The sequence below is a fragment of the Somniosus microcephalus genome, chromosome 31 (assembly GCF_052327205.1).
Source record: "Somniosus microcephalus isolate GS21.2 chromosome 31, FLI_Smic_1.0, whole genome shotgun sequence".
Classification (NCBI taxonomy): Eukaryota; Metazoa; Chordata; class Chondrichthyes; order Squaliformes; family Somniosidae; genus Somniosus; species Somniosus microcephalus.
In genome coordinates, this window is record NC_141017.1 from 37,835,746 (window position 1) to 37,860,497 (window position 24,752).

At 53.9% G+C, this 24,752-nt stretch overlaps 2 protein-coding genes across 2 annotated transcripts in view; one reads left to right on the plus strand and one right to left on the minus strand.

Annotated features, from left to right (window-relative positions):
* The window catches only part of LOC147097759 (suppressor of SWI4 1 homolog), an 88,418-nt gene that overhangs the window by 58,124 nt on the left and 5,542 nt on the right, over positions 1 to 24,752 (minus strand). Inside the window, exons 4-12 of the mRNA XM_085971857.1 lie at positions 24,558 to 24,608; positions 23,356 to 23,526; positions 22,003 to 22,079; positions 21,019 to 21,126; positions 18,179 to 18,302; positions 14,047 to 14,125; positions 11,190 to 11,319; positions 8,393 to 8,565; positions 5,587 to 6,030 (exon numbers count right to left, since the gene is read on the minus strand). Of these exons, the coding sequence (XP_085827983.1) occupies positions 5,587 to 6,030; positions 8,393 to 8,565; positions 11,190 to 11,319; positions 14,047 to 14,125; positions 18,179 to 18,302; positions 21,019 to 21,126; positions 22,003 to 22,079; positions 23,356 to 23,526; positions 24,558 to 24,608 (1,357 nt within the window). The remainder of the gene's footprint in view (positions 1 to 5,586; positions 6,031 to 8,392; positions 8,566 to 11,189; positions 11,320 to 14,046; positions 14,126 to 18,178; positions 18,303 to 21,018; positions 21,127 to 22,002; positions 22,080 to 23,355; positions 23,527 to 24,557; positions 24,609 to 24,752) is intronic.
* LOC147097760 (angiopoietin-related protein 2-like) overlaps positions 1 to 24,752 on the plus strand; it is a 90,439-nt gene that overhangs the window by 11,561 nt on the left and 54,126 nt on the right. The gene's annotated exons all lie outside the window — the stretch shown is intronic.

Consider the following 24,752-nt stretch of genomic DNA (forward strand, 5'->3'; position numbering starts at 1 on the left):
GGATTTTGACCCAGCGACGATGAAGGATCGGCCGATATATTTCTAAGTCAGGATGGTGTGTGACTCGGAGGGGAACTTGGAGGTGGTGGTGTTCCCATGCGCCTGCTGCCCTTGTCCTTCTAGGTGGAAGAGGTCACAAGTTTTGGAGGCGCTGTCGAAGAAGCCTTGGCGAGTTGCTGCAGTGCATCTTGTAGATGGTACACACTGCAGCCACGGTGCGCCGGTGGTGGAGGGAGTGAATGTTTAAGGCGGTGGATGGGGTGCCAATCAAGCGGGCTGCTTTGTCTTGGATGGTGTCGAGCTTCTTGTGGTGTTGGAGCTGCACTCATCCAGGCAAGTGGAGAGTATTCCATCGCACTCCTTACTTGTGCCTTGTAGATGGTGGAAAGGCTTTGGAGATTCAGGAGGTGAGTCACTCGCCACAGAATACCTAACCTCTGACCTGCTCTTGTTGCCACAGTATTTATGTGGCTGGTCCAGTTAAGTTTCTGGTCATTGGTGACCCCCAGGATGTTGATGGTGGGGTTGCGATGATGGTAATGCCGTTGAATGTCATGGGGCGGTGGTTAGACTCTCGCTTGATGGTCATTGCCTGGCACTTGTGTGGCACGACTGTTACTTGCCACTTATCAGCCCAAGCCTGGATGTTGTCCAGGTTTTATTGCATGCAGGAACAGACTGCGTCATTATCTGAGGAATTGTGAATGGAACTGAACACTGTACAGCCATCAGCGAACATCTCTACTTCTGACCTTATGATGGAGGGAAGGTCATTGATGAAGCAGCTGAAGATGGTTGGGCCTAGGACACTGCCCTGAGGGTGTGATGATTGGTCTCCCACAATCACAACTATCTTCCTTTGTGCCAGGTATGACTCCAGCCAGTGGAGTTTCCCCCCCCCAAATTCCCATTTACTTCAGTTTTACAAGGGCTCCTTGATGCCACACTCGGTCAAATGCTGCCTTGATGTCAAGGGCAGTCACTCTCCTCACCTCTGGAATTCAGCTCCTTTGTCCATGTTTGGACCAAGGCTGTAAGAGGTCTAGAGCCGAGTGGTCCTGGTGGAACCCAAACTGAGCATTGATGAGCAGGTTATTGCTGAGTAAGTACCGCTTGACAGCACTGTCGACGACACCTTCCATCACTTTACTGATGATTGAGAGTAGATTGATGGGGTGGTAATTGGCCGGATTGGATTTGTCCTGCTTTTTGTGGACAGGACATACCTGGGCAGTTTTCCACACTGTCGGGTAGATGCCAGTGTTGTAGCTGTACTGGAATAGCTTGGCTAGAGGCATGGCTAGTTCTGGAACACAAGTCTTCAACATGACAGCCGGGATGTTGTCGGGGCCCATAGCCTTTGCTGTATCCAATGCGCTCAGCCGTTTCTTGATACCACGTGGAGTGAATCGAATTGGCTGAAGACTGGCTTCTATGATGGTGGGGACATCAGGAGAAGGCAGAGATGGATTGTCCACTCGGCACTTCTAGCTGAAGATGTTTGGAAATGCTTCAGCCTTGTCTTTTGCACTTACGTGCTGGGCTCCACCATCATTGAGGATGGGGGTATTCATGGAGCCTCCTCCTCCCATTTGTTGTTTAATGGTCCACCACCATTCATGACTGGATGTGGCAGGACTGCAGAACTTTGATCTGATCCGTTGGTTGTGGGATCACTTAGCTCTGTCTATAGCATGCTGCTTCCGCTTTTTAGCATTCACGTAGTCCTGTGTTGCAGCTTCACCAGGTTGGCACCTCATAGACAGGTACGCCTGGTGTTGCTCCTGGCTCTTGGATCTGGAGCAGCAACCCTGGCTGATATACCACAGAGCAGAGTCCAATTGTAGTGCCTCTACACAGCGGCCCAGACACGTTAAACCAGGGATTGAAGCCAATCCTTGAATTGCGTGGTTCAGGTGTACTCCAGGTCACGCCTCGACCTGAGAGGCCACATGACCTTTAAGGAAAGTGTTTAGTGGATGGAGTATGGAGTCAGCACCCTGGGAGATAGTGGTCCTGATATAGAAGGGCTTGGGCAAGTTTGCAGTCAAGACAAAAATGGAAGAGAAAATGAGCCGGCGGGGGTGGGGTCGGGGGGTGCGGTGCCGGTAGACATTGGGAAGAGGAAGGAAAAAGGGAGGAATTCAAAGTTTTAAGGAAAAGCACAGAACAGGGAAGAGCACAGAAAATGAGCAGGAAAGTTGAAAGGTCACAGCTCTGGGAAAACTGACCCTGGGAGCCAGGGGATTGTAAGGCAGACATCGGATTTCCAGCCAAGTTTCCTTTTCCTCTTCACTGACAGTGGAATGTTGCTGTGTGTGTGAATCACACGGATATATTAAACGTGGGACTTTCCACGGAGCAGAGCTGTGACATAAGCACGGATTGCCTCACAGCAGTCGATAGACATGTGTGCACATGTAAATAGCGCTAGCTTTACACAGCAACACCAACTTAGACTGGGGGGGGGGGGGGAGGGAAGGGGAGAGATTGTGAACTAGAATAAAATTGGTACGAGTTGCACTGTGACATGGGAGGAAAAGATTTGCATTTCTATAGCGCCTTTCATGACCACTGGATGTCCCAAAGTGCTTTACAACCAATTAAGGACTTTTTTGAAGTGAAGTCACTGTTGTAGGAAATGCGGCAGCCAATTTGCGCACAGCAAGCTCCCACAAACAGCAATGTGATAATGACCAGATAATGTGTTTTTTGTTATGTTGATCGAGGGATAAATATTGGCCCAGGATACCGAGAACTCCCCTGCTCTTCTTCAAAATAATGCCATGGGATCTTTTACATTCACCTGAGAAAGCAGATGGAGCCTCGGTTTCACATCTCATCTGAAAGATGGCCCCTCCGACAGTGCGGCGCTCCCTCAGTACTGCCCCTCCGACAGTGCAGTGCTCCCTCAGTACTGCCCCTCCGACAGTGCGGTGCTCCCTCAGTACTGCCCCTCCGACAGTGCGGCGCTCCCTCAGTACTGCCCCTCCGACAGTGCAGTGCACCCTCAGTACTGCCCCTCCGACAGTGCACCCTCAGTACTGCCCCTCCAACAGTGCGGCGCTCCCTCAGTACTGCCCCTCCGACAGTGCGGCGCTCCCTCAGTACTGACGCTCCAACAGTGCAGCGCTCCCTCAGTACTGCCCCTTCGACAGTGCGGTGCTCCCTCAGTACTGCCCCTCCGACAGTGCGGCGCTCCCTCAGTACTGACGCTCCAACAGTGCAGCGCTCCCTCAGTACTGCCCCTTCGACAGTGCGGTGCTCCCTCAGTACTGCACTGGGAGTGTCAGCCTAGATTTTGTGTGCTCAAGTCTCTGGACTGGGACTTGAACCCACAACCTTCAGAGGCGAGAGTGCTGCCCACTGAGCCATGGCTGGCATTTTATTAGGTCACCTCTCAGCCTTCTCTTTTATAGAGAAAAGAGAGCCAGCCTGTTCATCCTTTCCCGATAGGTATACCTCGCAGTCCGGGTATCAAAAGAATCAAAGTTAGCAGGTTGGTGGAAACACAGTTTGTGTCACAGAATTGAACCAACACAACCAGACCCCAGTTGTCTCCCTTCCTCTCCTGAAGGTGCTGGGTAAAGCTTCCGGGACATCAGGAACTCTCAACTCAAATCAGCAGGTTGTGCTTCACCTGGGAGTCAGGCTGTGTCAAGAGGTGATTCAACAGTGGAGGCAAAAATCAGAGCCCAGCCCCAATCCTGGTCCCGCCCAACAGGGGCGGGGGGGGGGTCACTGGATGACAATCAGGAGCAGGAACGCTGGCCTACTTTTCTCGCTCCCGAATGCAGCTAGACTGAGGCCGAGTGTAGCACTGCTAGGATCCAGAGATCAGACCAGGTGCCTAACCGTGCACACTGGACACATCCAACCAACATCGAATGGACACAGAACAGGAGCTTTATTTCGATTTTTGTCCTTCTTGCATCCTCCTTTCACTCAGTTACATATTCAGTCTGGGTAAGAACCCCATCCGATGTATTCATTCGGTTCCCTATTAATTGGGATTGGGCAACACAAATGAGCCTGTGTCGTGATAATTCTTTCATTCAGTCTCGCTGGTGATGATACTCGCAGTCAGACTGAGAACACCTTATCTCTTCGTGAGCAGAGCTCCTGTTTATTTGCAGTGCTAAGTGAGGGTATTTTTGAGTTTCTCCCCATGACTTTTATTTATTTATTTTCTCACATGCAAATCGATATATCGCCACAGCCTGGAGAAACACAGAGATCGCCCCCATGGCCTAGTGTGGCCACTGGTGACCCGCCAGTCACAACTCACCACGGAGACCCTCTCGGGAACCGGGTCTCACATTCCTGCCCTGCACCCCCACAAAGCTCAGCACCCTCAGCCTGCTCGCTTCCGATGCTTTACACAGCTCGGGAAGTAATGCTAAGGATGTGACCTCAAGTCGCCAGGGGGGGGCGACGAGTTATACATCAGCAGCGTCAAGGAGAGCGAGCGGCCTGGAGACTGGGAGTCCTGCGACACAAAAAAATAACTCAAACCATCCCGATTTTTTCCGCCAAGGCTTTGTGAGCAACGTCAGCGAGCAAACTCATTCTATCCAACGGTTCAGGTGAGGCCAAGCAACTGGGAGGACAAGGTGAGTCTCTGTGGGCAATCACTTCAACAAGGGAAGGTTTCCCACCGGCTCATCTCCACCCAGTGCCCTCCGGCCACATTTATCTGCTCTTTGATTTAACACCTTTGTGCAGACAGCCACAGAAACAGCTCGGGCTGGAGCGAGGTGCCCTTAGCCCCAGGACTAACGCTTACAGGCGAGGCACCCGGTGACGTGGCTCCTGTTTCAGCGCTGACTCTGGGTGGAAACATGTTCGGACCCCCAGTACCATCTGCCAAGACTGAGTCAAAAGCCGGGTCCGTTAGTGACCCACCCTCCGTTCAGGGGTCTGCAATTCCCGCGGACAGGGGCCAGTCCGTTAGGCGGGACTCCTCTGTTCATCTCCCAACACTGTTGCAGAGACTGGAAGCTCACTTACAGCGAGCCCCTTTCTCTGGGGGGGTTAGCGGCACAGGGACGTGGAGGGTTCCAGCCAGGCACCTCATGGTGGAAAGGCCGACATTGAACCACGGGCATCAGATTCTGCACTCAAATTCGCACAACCCCCCAAAAAACACGATTACAAATGGCAATTGGAGTTGGTGCAAACAGTTCTTTTTTTAATACCTCTCCCTCTCAGATTTACGGTTTGTGGGAGCGTGAACTGCTGCGAGTAAATCTCAGAGCTCAACACAAAAAGGTATCATCCACTAATACTGGCAATTCGCCGACAGCTTTAAGCTGCGTTGCTGCATAAACCAGATCTCCAGGGTTACCCCACAAAATGGAGAAACGATAGTATAAATCCGGCAAAATCCAAGTCTTTTTTTTTATTGTCTCTGTGCATTCTTCTGGTCTTATTTTCATTTCTATTTAAAATAACGTTTTATTCTGGGTTTTCTCTGAGATTGGCCCTTGCCCTTGGAACCCGGTGGCTGACCTTTGCCCTTGGAGCCCGGACCTCGACCCTTGCCCTTGGAGCCCAGCGGTTGACCCTTGCCCTTGGAGCCCGGACCTCGACCCTTGCCCATGGAGCCCGGCGATTGACCCTTGCCCTTGGAGCCCGGCGATTGACCCTTGCCCTTGGAGCCCGGACCTCGACCCTTGCCCATGGAGCCCGGCGATTGACCCTTGCCCTTGGAGCCCGGACCTCGACCCTTGCCCATGGAGCCCGGCGATTGACCCTTGCCCTTGGAGCCCAGAGGTCGCCGACCCTTGCCCTTGAACGCAATTTTACTCCCGAGTACGGAGCTCTTGAACCTGGAATTAGCCAGAGAAGTCCCAATAAGCCGGGTTTTCCTCCCTTGTAAATTCTTCCTCCTGTCGTTCCTCTCAGAGTCCGGGCCGGTGCGCTGCTTGCTGGCCGCTTTATCCGGGCTCTTAGCCCTCTTGCGTTTACCGACCGATTGGAATGACTTGTCCCTCTTTCTTTTCCTGTTTGAAGCTGCTGGGAACAGATCTGTTGGAAAAAAGAATAGCTGCAAATAGGTTCAGAAAAACCAATATAACCGACCGACGTGAAGGACAAATCTCGTTACCTTATCACCGTGCACCCACCACACGCCCGGCAGGAGCAGGAGCTGATCCAGCACGGTGTCTTTTTCACTAACTCTCTGTCCTAAACAGTGCCCTGCTCAGAGACCGCAACACAGAGTGATGGGACATGTATGAGTGAATGTGTGGAGACTGGGGATAGGAGGATTCACATGTTTTATTAAGGAGAGTAGCATTATGCCATTAAAACACTAAGGGGGCAACTTAAACCTAAATCTCCGAGCAGGATTGGGTGGAATGCCGGTTTTACGCCCCCTCCTGATATTGACTTCAATGGCGAGTAATACCGGGCAGGGTCTAAAACCAGTGTTGTACCCAATCCCCTCAGTTTCCCAGAGGGGCGAGTGAGGTTAAAATTGCCCCCCATGTGGTGTTCTGCTGCTGTCGGACGACAAATGGTGTTAAGTAAACACTGGGTGAGTTAATTACTATCCAGTTCGAAGCTTGCTCACGAACAGTTCTGTTAAGAGCCTGTAGACAATGTGGCTCTGGCATGGTGTGTTTCTGGAGTGTTTTTATCTGTACATTGTCGTGGTTTCTATACAATTTTTTAAAATTTAAAGCAGGGCACATAAATTTGCTGACACATCTTGTAGTTGCTGCCATCATATTTTGGGTGTGTATGCAAATTGATTCATCGCACCGATAGAATGGCAATTAAATTCCAACAGGGTTTCCCAACGGCTGCTGCTTGCGCACTCCAAGAAGCCTGGGGCTTCAGTCCGTGGACAGAACTATCGCTGTTGTCAGTTGGCGGATATTTAAGAAGGAGATAGATAGATTGCTAGACACAAAAGGCATCAAGGGGTATGGGGAGAGAGCGGGAATATGGTATTGAGATAGAGGATCAGCCATGATCATACTGAATGGCGGAGCAGGCTCGAAGGGCCGACTCCTGCTCCCTGTTTCTATACAAGGCGGCAAAATGCAGCAACTCCCAGAAAGTAACTCCAGAATTTACAGCAAGGCCATCTGCAGAACATGCCAAGACTTGCTGCCTGAGGTGCATTCCACATTGCTGACGAAAGTCTTCAAAGAAATCATTCTTGTTCAGTGAAGTGAAAGGAATTTGAATGTTATTTCTGTATCAAATCCAATTTCTTTGAGGGAGCTTTGCTTCAACTATTTAACAAATAGTCCAGATTACATTGCAATTTTGACAATTTTTAATTTGTATTTTGCAATTTACTCTAATTTAAAAAAAGATTTGTTCAAGGTATGTGGGCGTCGCTGGCAAGGCCAGCATTTGTTGCCCTTTGAGAAGGTGGTGGTGAGCCGCCTTCTTGAACCGCTGCAGTCCATGTGGTGAAGGTGCTCCCACAGTGCTGTTAGGGAGGGAGTTCCAGGATTTTGACCCAGCGACGATGAAGGATCGGCCGATATATTTCCAAGTCAGGATGGTGCGTGACCTGGAGTGGCGTGTCCATCCGGTTTTATTCTTATTGTTTATCGTGGCGGTTTTTTACAACTGGGTGTCTTGTTAGGCCATTTCAGAGGGCAGTTGAGAGTTAACCACATTGCTGTGGGTCTGGAGTCACATATAGGCCAGACCGGGTAAGGACGGCAGATTTCCTTCCCTAAAGATGGTTTTTACGATAGTTTCCATTACCGATACTAGCTTATTGTTCCAGATTTATTTAATTAACTGAAATAATTAACTGCCGTGGTGGGATTTGAACTCATGTCTCCGGATTGTTAGCCCAGGCCTCTGGTTTACCAGGCCAGTAACATAACCATTATGCCACCGTTCCCTGCAATAGCAATTGCATTTCTTTCACTGGCGTTTGGTTACAGAGAACATCCACAGCAATCAACAAAAACGATTAATGTAGATGGCAAATTAAGGCCATTGAAGTTTCTGAATAAAAACTTAGAGAAGAACCTTTATAAATACTAATTACTAATGGAGATATCTGGCACAGAATGAAAGAGGCAATTAGTTTAATCTTAAGTTTCATATGTCGGCCGACGCTATCTTAAATAGATGGGACGAAGGGTCCATTTGGTATCCCAGATAAAGAGCTGCTCCCCCCGTCAGACAGGCATAGTTTTATTTAAAACCAACATATACGAGGGGAACAAATTTGTTTCTCCATCCACAGTAAGTAAGGGAAACACTCCAGCACCGGCCCTCACAATTGCGTAACCTTCAGCGCACCACGAGCAAACCCACAGGAGGTCTGCGGAGAATTGCGAAGCATTAACGGAATTAAAAATAGTTTCCATTTCCTGCTACAACTTGCGACAAAAGTGAAATAAAATGTTACCGTCATCAGGCTCAACTCCAACTTGCTGTCTGTAGTACTCCCGGTCTGAATCGGCCTCGGACTGGTCACTCGGGACTTGCTTCTCCCCGGTGCAAGGATCTTCAGCCTCGCTGTCCCCTTCAGCCTCACCCGCTTGAAGCCTCTTCCTCTTAATCCCGGCCAGGCTCTTTTTTCTGAAAATAAAAAGGATTTCAACTGGATGAGTGCAGCTCCAACAACACTCAAGAAGCTCGACACCATTCAGGATAAAGCAGCCCGCTTGATTGGCACCCCATCCACCTTCAACATTCACTCCCTCCACCACCGGCGCACTGTGGCTGCAGTGTGTACCATCTACAAGATGCACTGCAGCAACTCACCAAAGCTCCTTCAACAGCACCTTCCAAACACGCGACCTCTACCACTTAGAAGGACAAGGGCAGCAGACGCATGGGAACATCACCACCTACAAGTTCCCCTCCAAGCCACACACCATCCTGACTTGGACCTGTATCGCCGTTCCTTCACTGTCGCTGGGCCAAAATCCTGGAACTCCCTTCCTAACAGCATTGTGGGTGTACCTACACCATATGGACTGCAGCGGTTCAAGAAGGTGGCTCAGCACCATCTTCTCAAGGGCAATTAGGGATGGGCACTAAATGCAGGCCTAGTCAGCCAGCGACGCCCACATCCCATCAATGAATAAAAAAAACCTGCAAATTAGAATAAAGTTCCTGTTTTTATATCAACTGTGGCCCTTACTTCTCTGAACTTTCCTCTCTCTCGCCTCCAAGTACACCTTGGCGTTCCTCCTCTCGGTGTTGGAGGTCACTGCTCCTTCCTTACTCTGGCTCATTCATTCCCAGGACCCGTTAGCCCCCTCACCCCTACAATCTCCAGGCTGCTGTCGAAATCCAAACTTGGTGCCACCTAATCACTAACCCTCGATTTACTCATCACAGCGCCGGCTGTTTTTAAACCCGTGGTCCTGTCCTGCACTGCACTAATGGGCCTTGGCTCTTCATTTCAGTTTGTCAGAATGCGACTCTCGTGCACAACGCTCCCGCTAAGCTGCGCGGTCCCGTGCGGGCCACTCACCGGCTTTTCTGTGGGAGTCCCTTAAAGGGGCCGCGCACCCAAGAAAAAGAGGGGGAAAGCCTGCTTGTGTACGCTTGCGACCGCTGTCTGGCCTCTGCTGCCCTTTCTGCCCAGGCAGGTCCCTGTCCTTCAGGTGGGAAAGTGGGGCTGTTAGAAGGTGAATGGTGGCAGGGATGTCTAACAAGAGCAGTTCACCCAGCCCGAATGATTGAGGGGACGGAGGGATTGGATTATGATGAGCGATTGTGTAAATTGGGCGTGTTCGCACCGGAGGAGAGAAAGTTGAGAAGTGATGTGATTGCTGTTTTTAGGATTCTAAATGGACTGGATAATGTCGACTGTGACAAACTGGTTCACCTTGTCCAGAACAGGGGAACCAGAGGACACGGCCTGCCCTTGAAGGAGGGAAATTCAACACTGATCCGCGGAAACAGTATTTTAGTGAGCGAGTGGTCAATCTATGGAACAGGCTCCCCAGGGAGACTGCAGAAGCAGTTAGTGTTGATTCATTCAAATGCAAATTACAGAGAATTCTTTCAGAAGATAACATTTAGTGCTCCAGTATCTGAGTAATTGGAGACGTGAGGTGTGGTGGGTGCAGCGAGCTCAGGAGGAACAGGTGACTTTGGACCTCTGGTTCCCAATGCTCTCCCCCACTGCGGGCTTTCCTCGCCTCGTCTCTGGGTCTGTTGAAGACACAAAAGGCATCAAGGGGTATGGGGAGAGCGCGGGAATATGGTATTGAGATAGAGGATCAGCCATGATCATATTGAATGGCGGAGCAGGCTCGAAGGGCCGAATGGCCGACTCCTGCTCCTATTTTTCTATGACTCATCGATAGAGATTGATCGCTGTGATTGGTCAACAACTCCATTATAAGAACATAATAAATAGCAGGAGCCAATCAGCCCCTCGAGCCTGCTCCGCCATTCAATAAGATCATGGCTGATCATCGACCTCAACTCCACTTTCCCGCCCTCTCCCCATATCCCTTAATTCCCATTGTATCACGCGACTACCAGGATGGCAGAAGGAGAATTGAGTAGATTGGGCCTGTACTCTCTGGAGTTTAGAAGAATGAGAGGTGATCTCATTGAAACATATAAGATTCTGAGGGGATTGACAGGGTAGATGCCGAGAGGTTGTTTCCCCCTGGCTGGAGAGTCTAGAGCAAGGGGGCATAGTCTCAGGATAAGGGGTCGGCCATTTAAGACTGAGATGAGGAGGAATTTCTTCACTCAGAGGGTTGCGAATCTTTGGAATTCTCTACCCCAGAGGGCTGTGGATGCTGAGGCGTTGAGTATATTCAAGGCTGAGATAGATTGATTTTTGGACTCTAGGGGAATCGAGAGATATGGAGATCGGGCAGGAAAGTGGAGTTGAGGTCGAAGATCAGCCATGGTCTTATTGAATGGCGGAGCAGGCTCGAGGGGCCGTATGGCCGACGCCTGCTCCTAATTCTTATGGTCTTAGGTCTTTCTTCATCTCGCGATTCCTATGTTCAAACTAAAGGTGCTGGATTTGTGGCTTCATGGACAAGCAGAGACCGAGATGATCAAATGCTCCAGGCGCACGACGGCCTCAGTCATACTGGGCTCGGGATGCCATTGTGTCCCCCAGGTGGTCATCCAAGCTGGTGCCAGAGGGACGGTGCCCGATCAGTCTATGGGAGTGGAGTGCGGGCGCGGAGGTGAAGCGGGTTGTACAGCGCCGCACTCACTTGTGTAACTCTCGCTGCTCCAGCTTGCGATGGATGTCTCCCTCTTGCTTTTTACGTCTATCCTCTTTCAGTTTCTGTCGCTTCTCTTTCCGGAGCAGCATTTTTTGGACATCCTCCTCTGTCTTCTGAACTGGGAGAGAGTGGAGATAAAAGGATAAACTACATTACGCAGCCATTTCGCAAACATAAATATTCTTTTTTCTTGAAAATGCAGATTTACTCTTGCTGGACTTTGGCTTCACGGGAAAACCACGAAAAACTCACCCAAGTGCCCGTTATTTGTCAACTTCTGCAGTGAGGGTTTGGAGGTCATTCCACCATGGGGAGCCTCACAGCTCAACGTGATCCTCTCCTGACCCGTGCACTTAATGATCGGGGGCTTTGGGTAATTTAGTCTTTCTCGACACAGGGCAACATTGCGCTCCCAACATTGGGCTGGGATCTTCCTTTCCTGTACTTCTCTGCCTCAGAGTCAGCTTGTATCAGCCGTGGCTCAGTGGGCAGCACCCGCGCCCGAGTCAAAAGGTTGAGGGTTCAAGTCCCACTCCAGAGACTTCAGCACAAAAATCTGGGCAGACACTCCAGTGCAGTACTGAGGGAGAGCTGCACTGTCGGACGGGCAGTACTGAGGGAGAGCTGCACTGTCGGACGGGCAGTACTGAGGGAGTGCTGCACTGTCGGAAGGGCAGTACTGAGGGAGCGTCGCACTGTCGGAGGGGCAGTACTGAGGGAGTGCTGCACTGTCGGAGGGGCAGTACTGAGGGAGTGCCGCACTGTCGGAGGGGCCATACTGAGGGAGTGCCGCACTGTCGGAGGTGCCTTCTTTCAGATGAGCTGTTAAACTGAGGCCCCGTCTGCTCTCTCAGGTGGACATAAAAGATCCCATGTCACTACTTTGAAGAAGTGTAAGGGAGTTCTCCCCGGTGTCCTGGGCCAGTATTTATCCCTCAATCAACATCACTAAAACAGATTATCTGGTCATTATCACATTGCTGTTTGTGAGAGCTTGCTGTGCGCAAATTGGCTGCCACATTTCCCACATTACAACAGTGACTACACTTCAAAAGTACTTCATTGGCTGTAAAGCGCTTTGAGACGTCCGGTGGTCATGAAAGGCGCTGCAAAAATGCAAGTCTTTCTTTCTCAGTCCACGGGTAACTGGATAAACCCACTGAGCCACCATGCATCTGTTATTTCATCTAAACCCGATGTTTTTAAATTTAACTTTTGCTGAGACAGCAACAAAGCTCAAAATAGACAACATTTAAAAAACTGACTGTCCCCATCTTTTGTCCGACCGAATCAGGAGGCCCCCTGCCCCCGACAGGCGAGTTTAGGCCCCCTGCTCCTGACAGGTGAGTCTAGGCCCCCTGCTCCCGACAGGTGAGTCTAGGCCCCCTGCTCCCGACAGGTGAGTCTAGGCCCCCTGCTCCCGACAGGTGAGTCTAGGCCCCCTGCTCCCGACAGGCGAGTCTAGGCCCCCTGCCCCCGACAGGTAGTCGAGGCTCCCTGCTCCCGACAGCTGAGTCGAGGCCCCCTGCTCCAGACAGGCGAGTCTAGGCCCCCTGCCCCCGACAGGTGAGTCTAGGCCCCCTGCTCCCGACAGCTGAGTCGAGGCCCCCTGCTCCAGACAGGCGAGTCTAGGCCCCCTGCCCCCGACAGGTGAGTCTAGGCCCCCTGCTCCCGACAGGCGAGTCTAGGCCCCCTGCTCCCGACAGGCGAGTCTAGGCCCCCTGCCCCCGACAGGTGAGTCTAGGCCCCCTGCCCCCGACAGGTAGTCGAGGCTCCCTGCTCCCGACAGCTGAGTCGAGGCCCCCTGCTCCTGACAGGCGAGTCTAGGCCCCCTGCCCCCGACAGGTGAGTCTAGGCCCCCTGCTCCAGACAGGCGAGTCTAGGCCCCCTGCTCCCGACAGGTGAGTCTAGGCCCCCTGCTCCAGACAGGTGAGTCTAGGCCCCCTGCTCCTGACAGGCGAGTCTAGGCCCCCTGCCCCCGACAGGTGAGTCTAGGCCCCCTGCTCCAGACAGGCGAGTCTAGGCCCCCTGCTCCCGACAGGCGAGTCTAGGCCCCCTGCTCCAGACAGGTGAGTCTAGGCCCCCTGCTCCTGACAGGCGAGTCTAGGCCCCCTGCCCCCGACAGGTGAGTCTAGGCCCCCTGCTCCAGACAGGTGAGTCTAGGCCCCCCTGCCCCCGACAGGTGAGTCTAGGCCCCCTGCTCCCGACAGGTGAGTCTAGGCCCCCTGCCCCCGACAGGTGAGTCTAGGCCCTCTGCTCCCGACAGGTGAGTCTAGGCCCCCTGCTCCCGACAGGCGAGTCTAGGCCCCCTGCTCCCGACAGGCGAGTCTAGGCCCTCTGCTCCCGACAGCTGAGTCTAGGCCCCCTGCTCCCGACAGGCGAGTCCAGGCCCCCTGCCCCCGACAGGCGAGTCTAGGCCCCCTGCTCCCGACAGGCGAGTCTAGGCCCCCTGCCCCCAACAGGTGAGTCTAGGCCCCCTGCTCCCGACAGGCGAGTCTAGGCCCCCTGCTCCCGACAGGTGAGTCTAGGCCCCCTGCTCCCGACAGGCGAGTCTAGGCCCCCTGCTCCCGACAGGCAAGTCTAGGCCCCCTGCTCCCGACAGGCGAGTCTAGGCCCCCTGCCCCCGACAGGTGAGTCTAGGCCCCCTGCTCCCGACAGGCGAGTCTAGGCCCCCTGCCCCCGACAGGTGAGTCTAGGCCCCCTGCTCCCGACAGGCGAGTCTAGGCCCCCTGCTCCCGACAGGTGAGTCTAGGCCCCCTGCTCCCGACAGGTGAGTCTAGGCCCCCTGCCCCCGACAGGTGAGTCAATGACAGGTGGCAGGTTCCGTTTTTTCACCAGTACTTACTGAACGAATGGTACATCACTTGTCCATTGCACATCCCCTCCTCAATCTTCACCAACTCCAGGGTCATTCGAGGGCCAATCTGAGAGACACAAGATTGCAATGATACGCAGTATTTTACAGACGATACACACACACTGGACATTCCTCCCAGGGACGTATCTGTACACTCAGGGCTGAGCCAGTGAGTACGGAGATCACAGAATACAGCTGGATAGTAAGGGCGCATCACACCATACGTCAGTGACACACGTTACCTCATCCCTGGTTAACCTGGAACCCCCCTGGGCAACTTGAACATAAGAATTAGGAGCAGGAGTCGGCCATTTGGCCCGTCGAGCCTGCTCCACCATTCAATGAGATCATGGCTGATCTTCTACCTCATCTCCACTTTCCTGCACTATCCCCATATCCCTTGATTCCCTCAATATCCAAAAATCAATCGATCTCGGTCTTGAATAGACTCAACGACTGAGCCTCCACAACCCTCTGGGGTAGAGAATTCCAAAGATTCACCACCCTCTGAGTGAAGAAATTTCTCCTCATCTCAATCCTAAAAGGCTGACCCCTTATTCTGAGACTGTGACCCCTGGTTCTAGACTCCCCAGCCAGGGGAAACATCCTCCCTGCATCTACCCTGTCACGTCCTGTAAGAATTTTTTATGTTTCAATGAGATCACCTCTCATTCTTCTAAACTCCAGAGAATATAGGCCTAGTCTACTCAATCTGTCCTCATAGGACAATCCCCCCATCCCAGGAATCAGTCTGGTGAACCTTCGTTGCACTCCCTCTATGGCAAGTATATCCTTCCTTAGGTAAGGAGACCAAAACTGTACACAATACTCCAGGTGTGGTCTCACCAGGGCCCTATATACTTGCAGTAAGACGTCTTTACTCTTATACTCAAATCCTCTTGTAATAAAGGCCAACATACCATTTGCTTTCCTAATTGCTTGCTGTACCTGCATGTTAACTTTCAGTGATTCTTGTACAAGGACACCCAGGTCCTCTGAACACCAACATTTCCCAATCTCTCACCATTTAAAAAGCTCTGCTTTTCTATTTTTTCTACCAAAATGGATTACTTCACATTTCTCCACACGATATTCCATTTGCCATGTTCTTGCCCACTCACTTAGCCTGTCTATATCCCCTTGAGGCCTCTTTGCATCCTCCTCACAATTTACATTCCCACCTAAGCTTTGTATCATCAGCAAATTTGGATATATTACATTTGGTCCCCTCATCCAAATCATTGATGTACACGAAACTTTGGTTTATCCGGAGGTTGTATGTCCGGAAACCTCGATCTAATGGCAGAAATCAGCAGCTGTTTTGTTAGGTTTTTTTTCTTTTTTTTCTTCTCCTAGCATTTTTTAAACAGTCAGTCTCTGGAAAGCCTCTCTGAAGCTGTTGCTAAGCTAGAGACGCTTCCAAGGTACGGGCCGACTGTTTACATACGGGCCGACTGTTTACAAGCTGTTGCTAAGCAACAGTGTTTGTTGTCAGATACGGAGATGAAAACCTCCGTATCCTTCAACATTAGCGCTGGTCTGTCCGGAAGTTTTCATAGATCGACATCACGCCGGTCCCGTCGGTGCCGGATGTCGCGAAGTTTCCTGTAGATTGTGAATAGCTGAGGCCCAAACACTGATCCTTGCGGTACCCCACTAGTTACAGCCTGCCAACCCAAAAATGACACATTTATTCTTACTCTCCGTTTTCTGTCCGTTAACCAATCCTCAATCTGTGCTAGTATATTACCCCTAATCCATTACCCCTAATTTTGTTTAATAACCTCTTGTGTGGCACCTTATCGAATGCCTTCTGAAAATCCAGATACACCACATCCACTGGTCCCCCCTCATCTATTCTGCTAGTTACAACCTCAAAAAACTCTAACAGATTTGTCAAACATGATTCCCCTTTCATAAATTCTTTTTGACTTTGCCCAATCCTATTAATATTTTCTAAGTGCCCTGTTATCACGTACTTAATAATAGATTTTAGCATTTTCCCTACTACAGAAGTCAGACTAACTGGTCTGTAGTTCCACGTTTTCTCTCTCCCTCCTTTCTTAAATAGTGGGGTTACATTTGCTACCTTCCAATCCATGGGAACCGTTCTAGTATCTATGGAATTTTGGAAGATGACAACCAATGCATCCACTATCTCTATAGCCACCTTTTTTAAAACCCTAGGATGTAGGTCATCAGGATTTATCAGCTTTCAGTTCCATTAATTTCTCCAGTACTATTTTTTTTTACTACGCGCTCTCATCCCACGTACCCCCCACGTGGGAGACTTCTACTGCCTCCCAAAGATACACAAAGTCAACACACCCGGACGTCCTATCGTATCAGGCAACGGAACCCTGTGTGAGAACCTCTCTGGATACGTCAAGGGCATCCTGAAACCCATCGTACAGGGAACCCACAGCTTCTGTCGTGACACTACAGACTTCTTACACGGCATCTCAACACCATAATTTTTTTTACGAATACTAATTTCTTTCAGTTCCTCATTCTCACTAGGGCCTTGGTTCTCCACTATTTCTGGGAGGTTTTTTGCCTCTTCTTCCGTGAAGACAGACACAAAGTATTTGTTTAATTTCTCTGCCATTTCCTTATTCCCCATTATAATTTCTCCTGTCTCAGCCTGTAAGGGACCCACATTTACTTTCGCTAATCTTTTCCTTTTTACATACCTATAGAAGCTTTTACAGTCTGTTTTTATGTGTCTCGCTAGTTTACTCTCATATTCTATTTTCCCTTTATCAATTTCTTGGTCCTCCTTTGCTGAATTCTAAAATCCTCCCAATCCTCAGGCTTACTACTCATTTAAGCCTCTTCCTTTAATCTGATACTATCTTTAATTTCTCATGCTAGCCACGGTTGGACCATTTTTCCCCGTGATGTTTTCATTCCTTAAGAGAATGTATATTCGTTGCGAATTATGAATTATTTCTTTAAATGTTTGCCATTGGGACCGTAGACTTTTCCAAAAATAGGATGAACGGCTACACTGGCCCGTGTTTTCTACTCAAAGAAATATCACAATGTTTGATGTTTAAAGGTGACGTGGAAAATGAGTGACTTTAGAAAAGATTCAGGGTGCGGCCAGAGAATCAGTCAAAGCCTCTCTCCGACTCCTGTACCTCCACATTCTCTCAAACTCCATCCACAAGCTGAAACAACAACACAAAGTGCTGGAAATGCTCAGCAGGCCAGGCAGCATCCGTGGAGAGAGAAACAGAGTTAACGTTTCAGGTCTGGGACCCTTCATCAGAATTATTGTACATCCACAAGCTGTCTGCCGAGCAGACCCAGTGCTGACAGACTGCACGTATCAGAGCGTTTGCTTCTGGAAATCACACGGACCGTGCTGGAGCTCTAGCCCGCACAATACACCAGGCATCACCTACACCCAGAACGGCAAGCAACTGGGAGCAAACCAGGCACCGCTTGTAAATCAGACACAAACCAACAAATTGCTCAGGTACACAGACCTCTATCAGGACAGCGTTTCCCGAGAAGCAGCTGCTGGACTCTTGAATGCAGGACGGAGCAGCGCTGGCCGCCTCCATTGCTTTGCCCTCTCCAGCAACCTTCACTCAGTAACAAAGAGGAAGAGCACCTATAGGGACGTGCTGTTTCGCCCGTCTCCAGCTCTCACCCAGAGACTCTCGGGCACCAGCAGCTTCACCTCACGTGGAGATAGCAGGCTGCTCGACTGGGCAGGGCATCACTGCTGCTGAGCCTGATCCTGTCCGCAGCCAACACTCACCTTCCAACTGGGGCTACTGGATAGCGATCAGCCGGGGAGGCCCTGGCTGACTTTCCCCCCCTCCCTGGTCCTGGGGGATACTGACAGCAGGGGGCAATGCCCATACTGGCCCAGGGGACACCAGTGAGGTCAGCGCAGCGCTGGAGTCTAACCCAGGGCAGCCTGTTCAGTTCAGCACCACCCTGGGCGGTGCATTTTACTCACTGAGCCAGAGGGCGAAGGGCACCTGATGTGGAAATGTGCCGGGCTCCGGCCCGCCCTCGGGCTGTGGCTCCGGCCCGCCCGGGGTTGGTGCGAAGGAAACGCGACCTGATCCAGCACTGCTGGATCCGCGTAAAACCCACTGACCTCCGTGAGTCGAATGGCGCTCTGCTGGGCCTTCAGGTTCCCGCGCCCCGCGTACACCTGGGGCAGCTCGGTTATGTTGTGATCTCCATCCTGCTCAGCCTCACTCTCGGATAGATTCGCTCCCCTGAAAAAATAGGCACAAAGAAAGTGACTCAGAATCCCTTTGTATTAACGTACAGGGAATGAGAAGGGAGGGGGTGAGGGTGAGAGAAAGGAGAGAGAGAGAAAAGAAACAAGAAAGAGAAAGGTGCGAGTGTGAGCGAGAGAGAAAACTAAAACAGCTCCACCCTGTGGTTTGAACGAGTGATCGTTGCTGGAGAAATACGCCGATGTTTTAGTTGGTGACAGTGCTGGACTGAGAGAGAGAATGGCAGATCGAGAGAGGAAACATTCAATCAGGACGGTGTGTGGGTCAAATACCTCAGGCAGCCCAAAAACCCGCGCGCCAGAGACCCAAATCAGGAACACACGGTGACCGTATCCCAACCCAAACCCCACCGAGACACACACACCGGCACTGACAACTACCCCGCCCAGACCATCACTGCCCGCCCAACACACATACACTGCCCACCACCCCCGACACCGCCCGCCCACCCCCCCGACAGACACCGCCCGCCTCCCCCGGACACCCCCCCGCAGACGGACACCGCCCCCCCCCCCGCCGCAGACGGACACCGCCCCCCCCGCAGACAGACACCGCCCCCCCCCGCGCAGACACCCCCCCGCGCAGACAGACACCGCCCCCCCCCCGCAGACAGCCACCCCCCCCCCGCAGACAGACACCGCCCCCCCGCCCGCAGACAGACACCGCCCCCCCCCGCGCAGACAGACACCGCCCCCCCCACCCCCCGCAGGCAGACACCGCCCCCCCCCGCAGACACCCCCCCCGCAGACAGACACCGCCCCCCCCCCGCGCAGACAGACACCACCCGCCCACCCCCCGCAGGCAGACACCGCCCCCCCCGCAGACAGACACCGCCCCCCCACCCCCCGCAGGCAGACACCCCCCCCGCGCAGACAGACACCACCCCCCCACCCCCCGCAGACAGACACCGCCCCCCCCCGCAGACAGACACCCCCCCCCCCGCGCAGACAGACACCGCCCCCCCCGCAGACAGACACCGCCCCCCCCCCCGCGCAGACAGACACCACCCCCGCAGGCAGACACCGCCCCCCCCCCCGCAGACAGACACCGCCCCCCCACCCCCCGCAGGCAGACACCCCCCCCCGCAGACACCGCCCCCCCCACCCCCCGCAGGCAGACACCCCCCCCGCAGACAGACACCGCCCCCCCACCGCGCAGACAGACACCGCCCCCCCGCGCAGACAGACACCGCCCCCCCCCCCGCGCAGACAGACACCACCCCCGCAGGCAGACACCGCCCCCCCCCCCCGCAGACAGACACCGCCCCCCCACCCCCCCGCAGGCAGACACCCCCCCCGCAGACACCGCCCCCCCACCCCCCGCAGGCAGACACCCCCCCGCAGACACCGCCCCCCCCCGCGCAGACAGCCACCCCCCCCGCAGACAGACACCCCCCCCCGCAGACAGACACCCCCCCCCGCAGACAGACACCCCCCCCCCCCGCAGACACCGCCCCCCCCCCGCAGACACCCCCCCGCAGACAGACACCACCCCCCCACCCCCCCGCAGGCAGGCACCGCCCCCCCGCAGACAGACACCGCCCCCCCACCCCCCGCAGGCAGACACCCCCCCCCCGCAGACACCCGCCCCCGCAGACAGACACCGCCCCCCACCGCGCAGACAGACACCACCCCCCCCACCCCCCGCAGGCAGACACCGCCCCCCCGCGCAGACAGACACCGTCCCCCCCCGCAGACAGACACCGCCCCCCCCCCCCGCGCAGACAGACACCACCCCCGCAGGCAGACACCGCCCCCCCCCCCCCCCGACAGACACCGCCCCCCCACCCCCCGCAGGCAGACACCCCCCCCCCGCAGACACCGCCCCCCCACCCCCCGCAGGCAGACCCCCCCCCCCGCAGACACCGCCCCCCCCCGCAGACACCCCCCCCCGCAGACAGACACCACCCCCCCACCCCCCCGCAGGCAGACACCGCCCCCCCGCAGACAGACACCGCCCCCCCACCCCCCGCAGGCAGACACCCCCCCCCGCAGACAGACACCGCCCCCCACCGCGCAGACAGACACCACCCCCCCACCCCCCCGCAGGCAGACACCGCCCCCCCCCCGCAGACAGACACCGCCCCCCCCCCCCGCGCAGACAGACACCACCCCCGCAGGCAGACACCGCCCCCCCCCCCCCCCCGCAGGCAGACACCCCCCCCGCAGACACCGCCCCCCACCCCCCGCAGGCAGACACCCCCCCCGCAGACACCGCCCCCCCCCGCGCAGACAGACACCGCCCCCCCCGCAGACAGCCACCCCCCCCGCAGACAGCCACCCCCCCGCAGACACCGCCCCCCCCCCCGCAGACACCCCCCCCCCGCAGACAGACACCACCCCCCCACCCCCCGCAGGCAGACACCGCCCCCCCGCAGACAGACACCGCCCCCCACCCCCCCCCCGCAGACACCCCCCCCGCAGACAGACACCGCCCCCCACCGCGCAGACAGACACCACCCCCCCCCCCGCAGACAGACACCGCCCCCCCCCCGCAGACAGACACCGCCCCCCCCCCCGGAGCAGGGACACCGCCCCCCCCCCCACCACCCCCGCAGATAGACACCGCCCGCCTGCAAATCTGCGCTGTAAATGTTTGACGAGCCGGGCCTGTGGAACCAAGCCCAGTGAGAGCCCCCGGGAGAGGAAGGTCGAGAATTCGAACCGGGCCCGGCTCTCGCTCCACCACTCACTCCATCAGCAGCTCGCTGATATCCTCAAACTTGCTCATGTTGGGGAACCTCTCCTGCAGCAGCTTCTTCATCCCGCGGCTCATCCCCACGGGAACCACCTTAATGGAGCTGGAATAGGGAGAATGCGCGAGTTACTGCCACTGTTACACGCAGGGACAGGGGGAGGTTCAGCCCCTCCAGCCTGTCCGCCACTAGATCACAGCTAATCCATACCTCAGTTCAGACTCTGCTATTGCTTCATGTCCCTTAACCAACAAAAATCTAATCGACAGTCCTGAAAGTCTCACCTGACTCCCAGCATCCACAGCCTTTCTTTGGGGGGGGTTCCAGATTCCCACACAAACACTTTGATCCCACGCCCAAAATGAATTTTTAGGGGGGATCTATTTCAACCGCCAGCCCCCCACCCCCCCACCCGGATGACAACGTTCCCTCTCATTTTATTCCCGTGCACGGTCCCTTTAAATTTGCTGCAGCGGTCGAGCGCGAATCTTCCGGCGGCAACGCCTCGCGAGCGGGCTGCTCGGGACCTCCCAATTGGTGTGCACCTCAGGGGTGACATTGCTGGGTGGCTGATCCCTCCCCTCCCCCCCACCCCCGGATCACGGGCGGCCGATTTACACTTGGGGGGGTGTGCGTTTACCCAGACTCCCGAGGGAAAGTGACCCCTCCCTCACCCACACTTTAAAAAAAGTGACAAAACGGTGAAACTGGGGGCCGAGCAGGGAAGCTGTGTGCTCACTTACTGACATGAATCAATCATTCATGAAAGACTGACTTATGAAATAATACTGAGCGGCCTACAGGTGGCGCTGTCCAGGGAGAGTATAAATACTCGGGCACGGGCACGGGCCCAGCTTGCGCAGGACAGTCTTAACAGGAACTAGTGAAGCACACAACTAGACCTCCACGTTGTAAAACGGTTGATTAAAGCTTTGTTTAACGCTTAGACCAAGTGCCTGGTAGTTTTCTTACATCACTTACTAGTGCCGGATGTCAACCATGTGCGTGTTGGGGTTGTAGTTCATCAGGACGCAGCGCTTGATGGCGTTTAGGCCGACCTGTAAAGGAGACGGACGAGAGGGTTAAGACACAGCGACAGCGAGGCAGTGCGCAGGAAGACACGGCCTCAACACACCACCCACAGCTTGAACAGGACATCGTGCGGCTGGGGGAGAAAGGCATGGGACATCGCAGCAGAATATAAACCTGCTCTGATCAGACACATACACTCTGTCCAGCGGGGTCACTGGAAAGCAATCAGCAGCAGCAGTCCTGGCTGATTTGAATCCCTTGCCTAGCTCAGGGTACTGAGGCTGACTGCAGACACCCAGCTGGTGTTCTGGCCGAGGTCAGATAACTGAGCACGGACCAGGATTGGAAGCAAAGGCCTCCTACTTTTCACGGGTCTGCTTTATATCAGGTGATACAACAACTTGCATTTATACAGCGACTTTAATGTAGTAAAACGCCCCAAGGCGCTTCACAAGAGCGTTATAAAACAAAACCTGACACCGAGCCACACAGGGAGATATTAGGACAGGCTTGGTCAAAGGTAGGTTTTAAGGAGCGTCTTAAAAGGAAGAGAGAGGTGGAGAGGTTCAGGAAGGGAATTCCCGAGCTCAGTCTGTGTTTGAGTTGTTGCTCCATTGCCTGCGTTGAATGTCCCATTGGCAGATTACCACCCACGGTTACCATAGTGACGCCTCTTTAATGTAGCTTGGTTCCACTCAGTTTAATTGGGCCATCTTGTTTGATATTGATGGGGATGGAATTCCCGAGCTCAGGGTCCAGGCAGCTGAAGGCACGGCCGCCAATGGTGGAGCGAAGGAAACTGGTAATACGCAGTGAGAGTCATAGAATCAGAGAATGGCTACAGCACAGGCGGCCATTCGGCCCCTCGAGCCCGTGCTGGCTCTCTGCAAGAGAACTTCAGCTAGTCCCACTCCCCCGCCCCTTCCCCGTAGCCCTGCAATTTTTTTCCTTCAGGTAGTTATCCAATTCCCTTTTGAAAGCCACGATTGAGTCTGCCTCCACCACCCTTTCAGGCAGTGCATTCCAGATCCTAACCACTCACTGCGTAAAAAAGTTTTTCCTCGTGTCGCCTTTGGATCTTCTGCCAATCACCTTAAATCTGTGTCCTCTGGTTCTCGACCCTTCCGCCAAAGGGAACAGTTTCTCTCTATCTACTCTGTCTAGACCCCTCATGATTTTGAACAGTCGGAGGATGCACCTCACTCAATTCGTCGATTTTCACTCCTCCCTCTTTCTTCAAGATGTCTCCCCAACCCCACCCCTTCCCAATCCCCTCCCCCCCACCGCTCAATATTCTCCTACCTTGTAGACGTTGATTGATGGGAACATATTCTGGAACATGGTGGCCATCAGCTTGACGTGCATCCCATCACCTCCGAAGTTATTCAGCACCAGCAGAGGGTAATGGTTAAACTGTTGCTCGTGCATCCGGTGTCTCTTCAAGGACGAGATGATATCCTTCACCAGAGAATACTGGGAATCACAAGAAGCACAGCGTGAATCCAGGAAAACCGCTCACAATGCTTCAAATCCCAGGAGGCGGGCGTTACTCAGGGAGATGGATGGAAAGTCAGATCAAACTTCCACCCAGAGGATGAGGGAGCCGTGGAGTAAGGTCCCAGGGAAGCCCACTGCGGGGTGGGGGGGCCAGGGCATCGCAAGAACCTCCTACTCCTTTCCCAGATAGTGCTATAGGACCATTAATATTCACCCGAGCCCTCAGCACAGGCAAATGGGGCTTTGGTTTATCGGAAGGACAGGGCCTCTGACAGTGCTGCACCCCCTCAGTCCTGCACTGGAATGTGGGCCTAGATTAGCCTTTCAAAGCCCTGGAGCGGGGCTCAAACCCACCACTTGCTGATCCCCCCAGGCAGGCATGAACCCTGCCAACCGAGCCCCGCTGACACACAGCCTCTCCCGTAATCACCGAGAGGGGTTCAATACAGGCCTGAAACTTACTGCACTGTAACACATCAGAGGGATGAGGCAGAAGGAGCGGAGTGGGCTAAATACCCGTACAAAACACAACCAATACCAATACAAAAGCAAAATACTGCGGATGCTGGAAATCTGAAAGAAAAACAGAAAACGCTGGAAATACTCAGCAGGTCAGGCAGCATCTGTGGAGAGAGAAACAGAGTTAACGTTTCAGGTCGATGACCCTTCGTCGGAACTGGAAAAGGTTCGCCTTCAGCTAGTCACATGATACAACGACGCTCGAGTTATTGACTAAATCACAGCAAGCAATCTCGATCATTACACCAAACTGATTACATTTCCAAAGCGGATTTCTCTGGATTGGCCAGACTATTCCGTGCGAGCAATTTAAGAGATTCATTCAACAACTCATCCTGGATACAGAAACCAGCCAGTTAGCGGTGATTCCCAATCAGAGGAGCAATACTCGGGTGTCTGATCTGCAGCAAGTCGGACTGCCCGAGACCACTGTCCATGTCGACTACTTAGTGAACCTGTGAGCACACAACAAAACAGGAGACACTTACCTGGTGAATTCTGAACGTGAGCGTGGGGCCTCTTGGTAAACGAGCCATTTTCTGAATGGTGGGGGGGTTGAAAAGAATACAAGTTAGTGATCGGACAATACCGCACATTTATTGTTAGATCCCCCCAGTCCGCCATCGACATCACTCCCAGGACAGGAGGGGGCGGAAGGTGACTCGTTTCCAGGGCCTCCACTA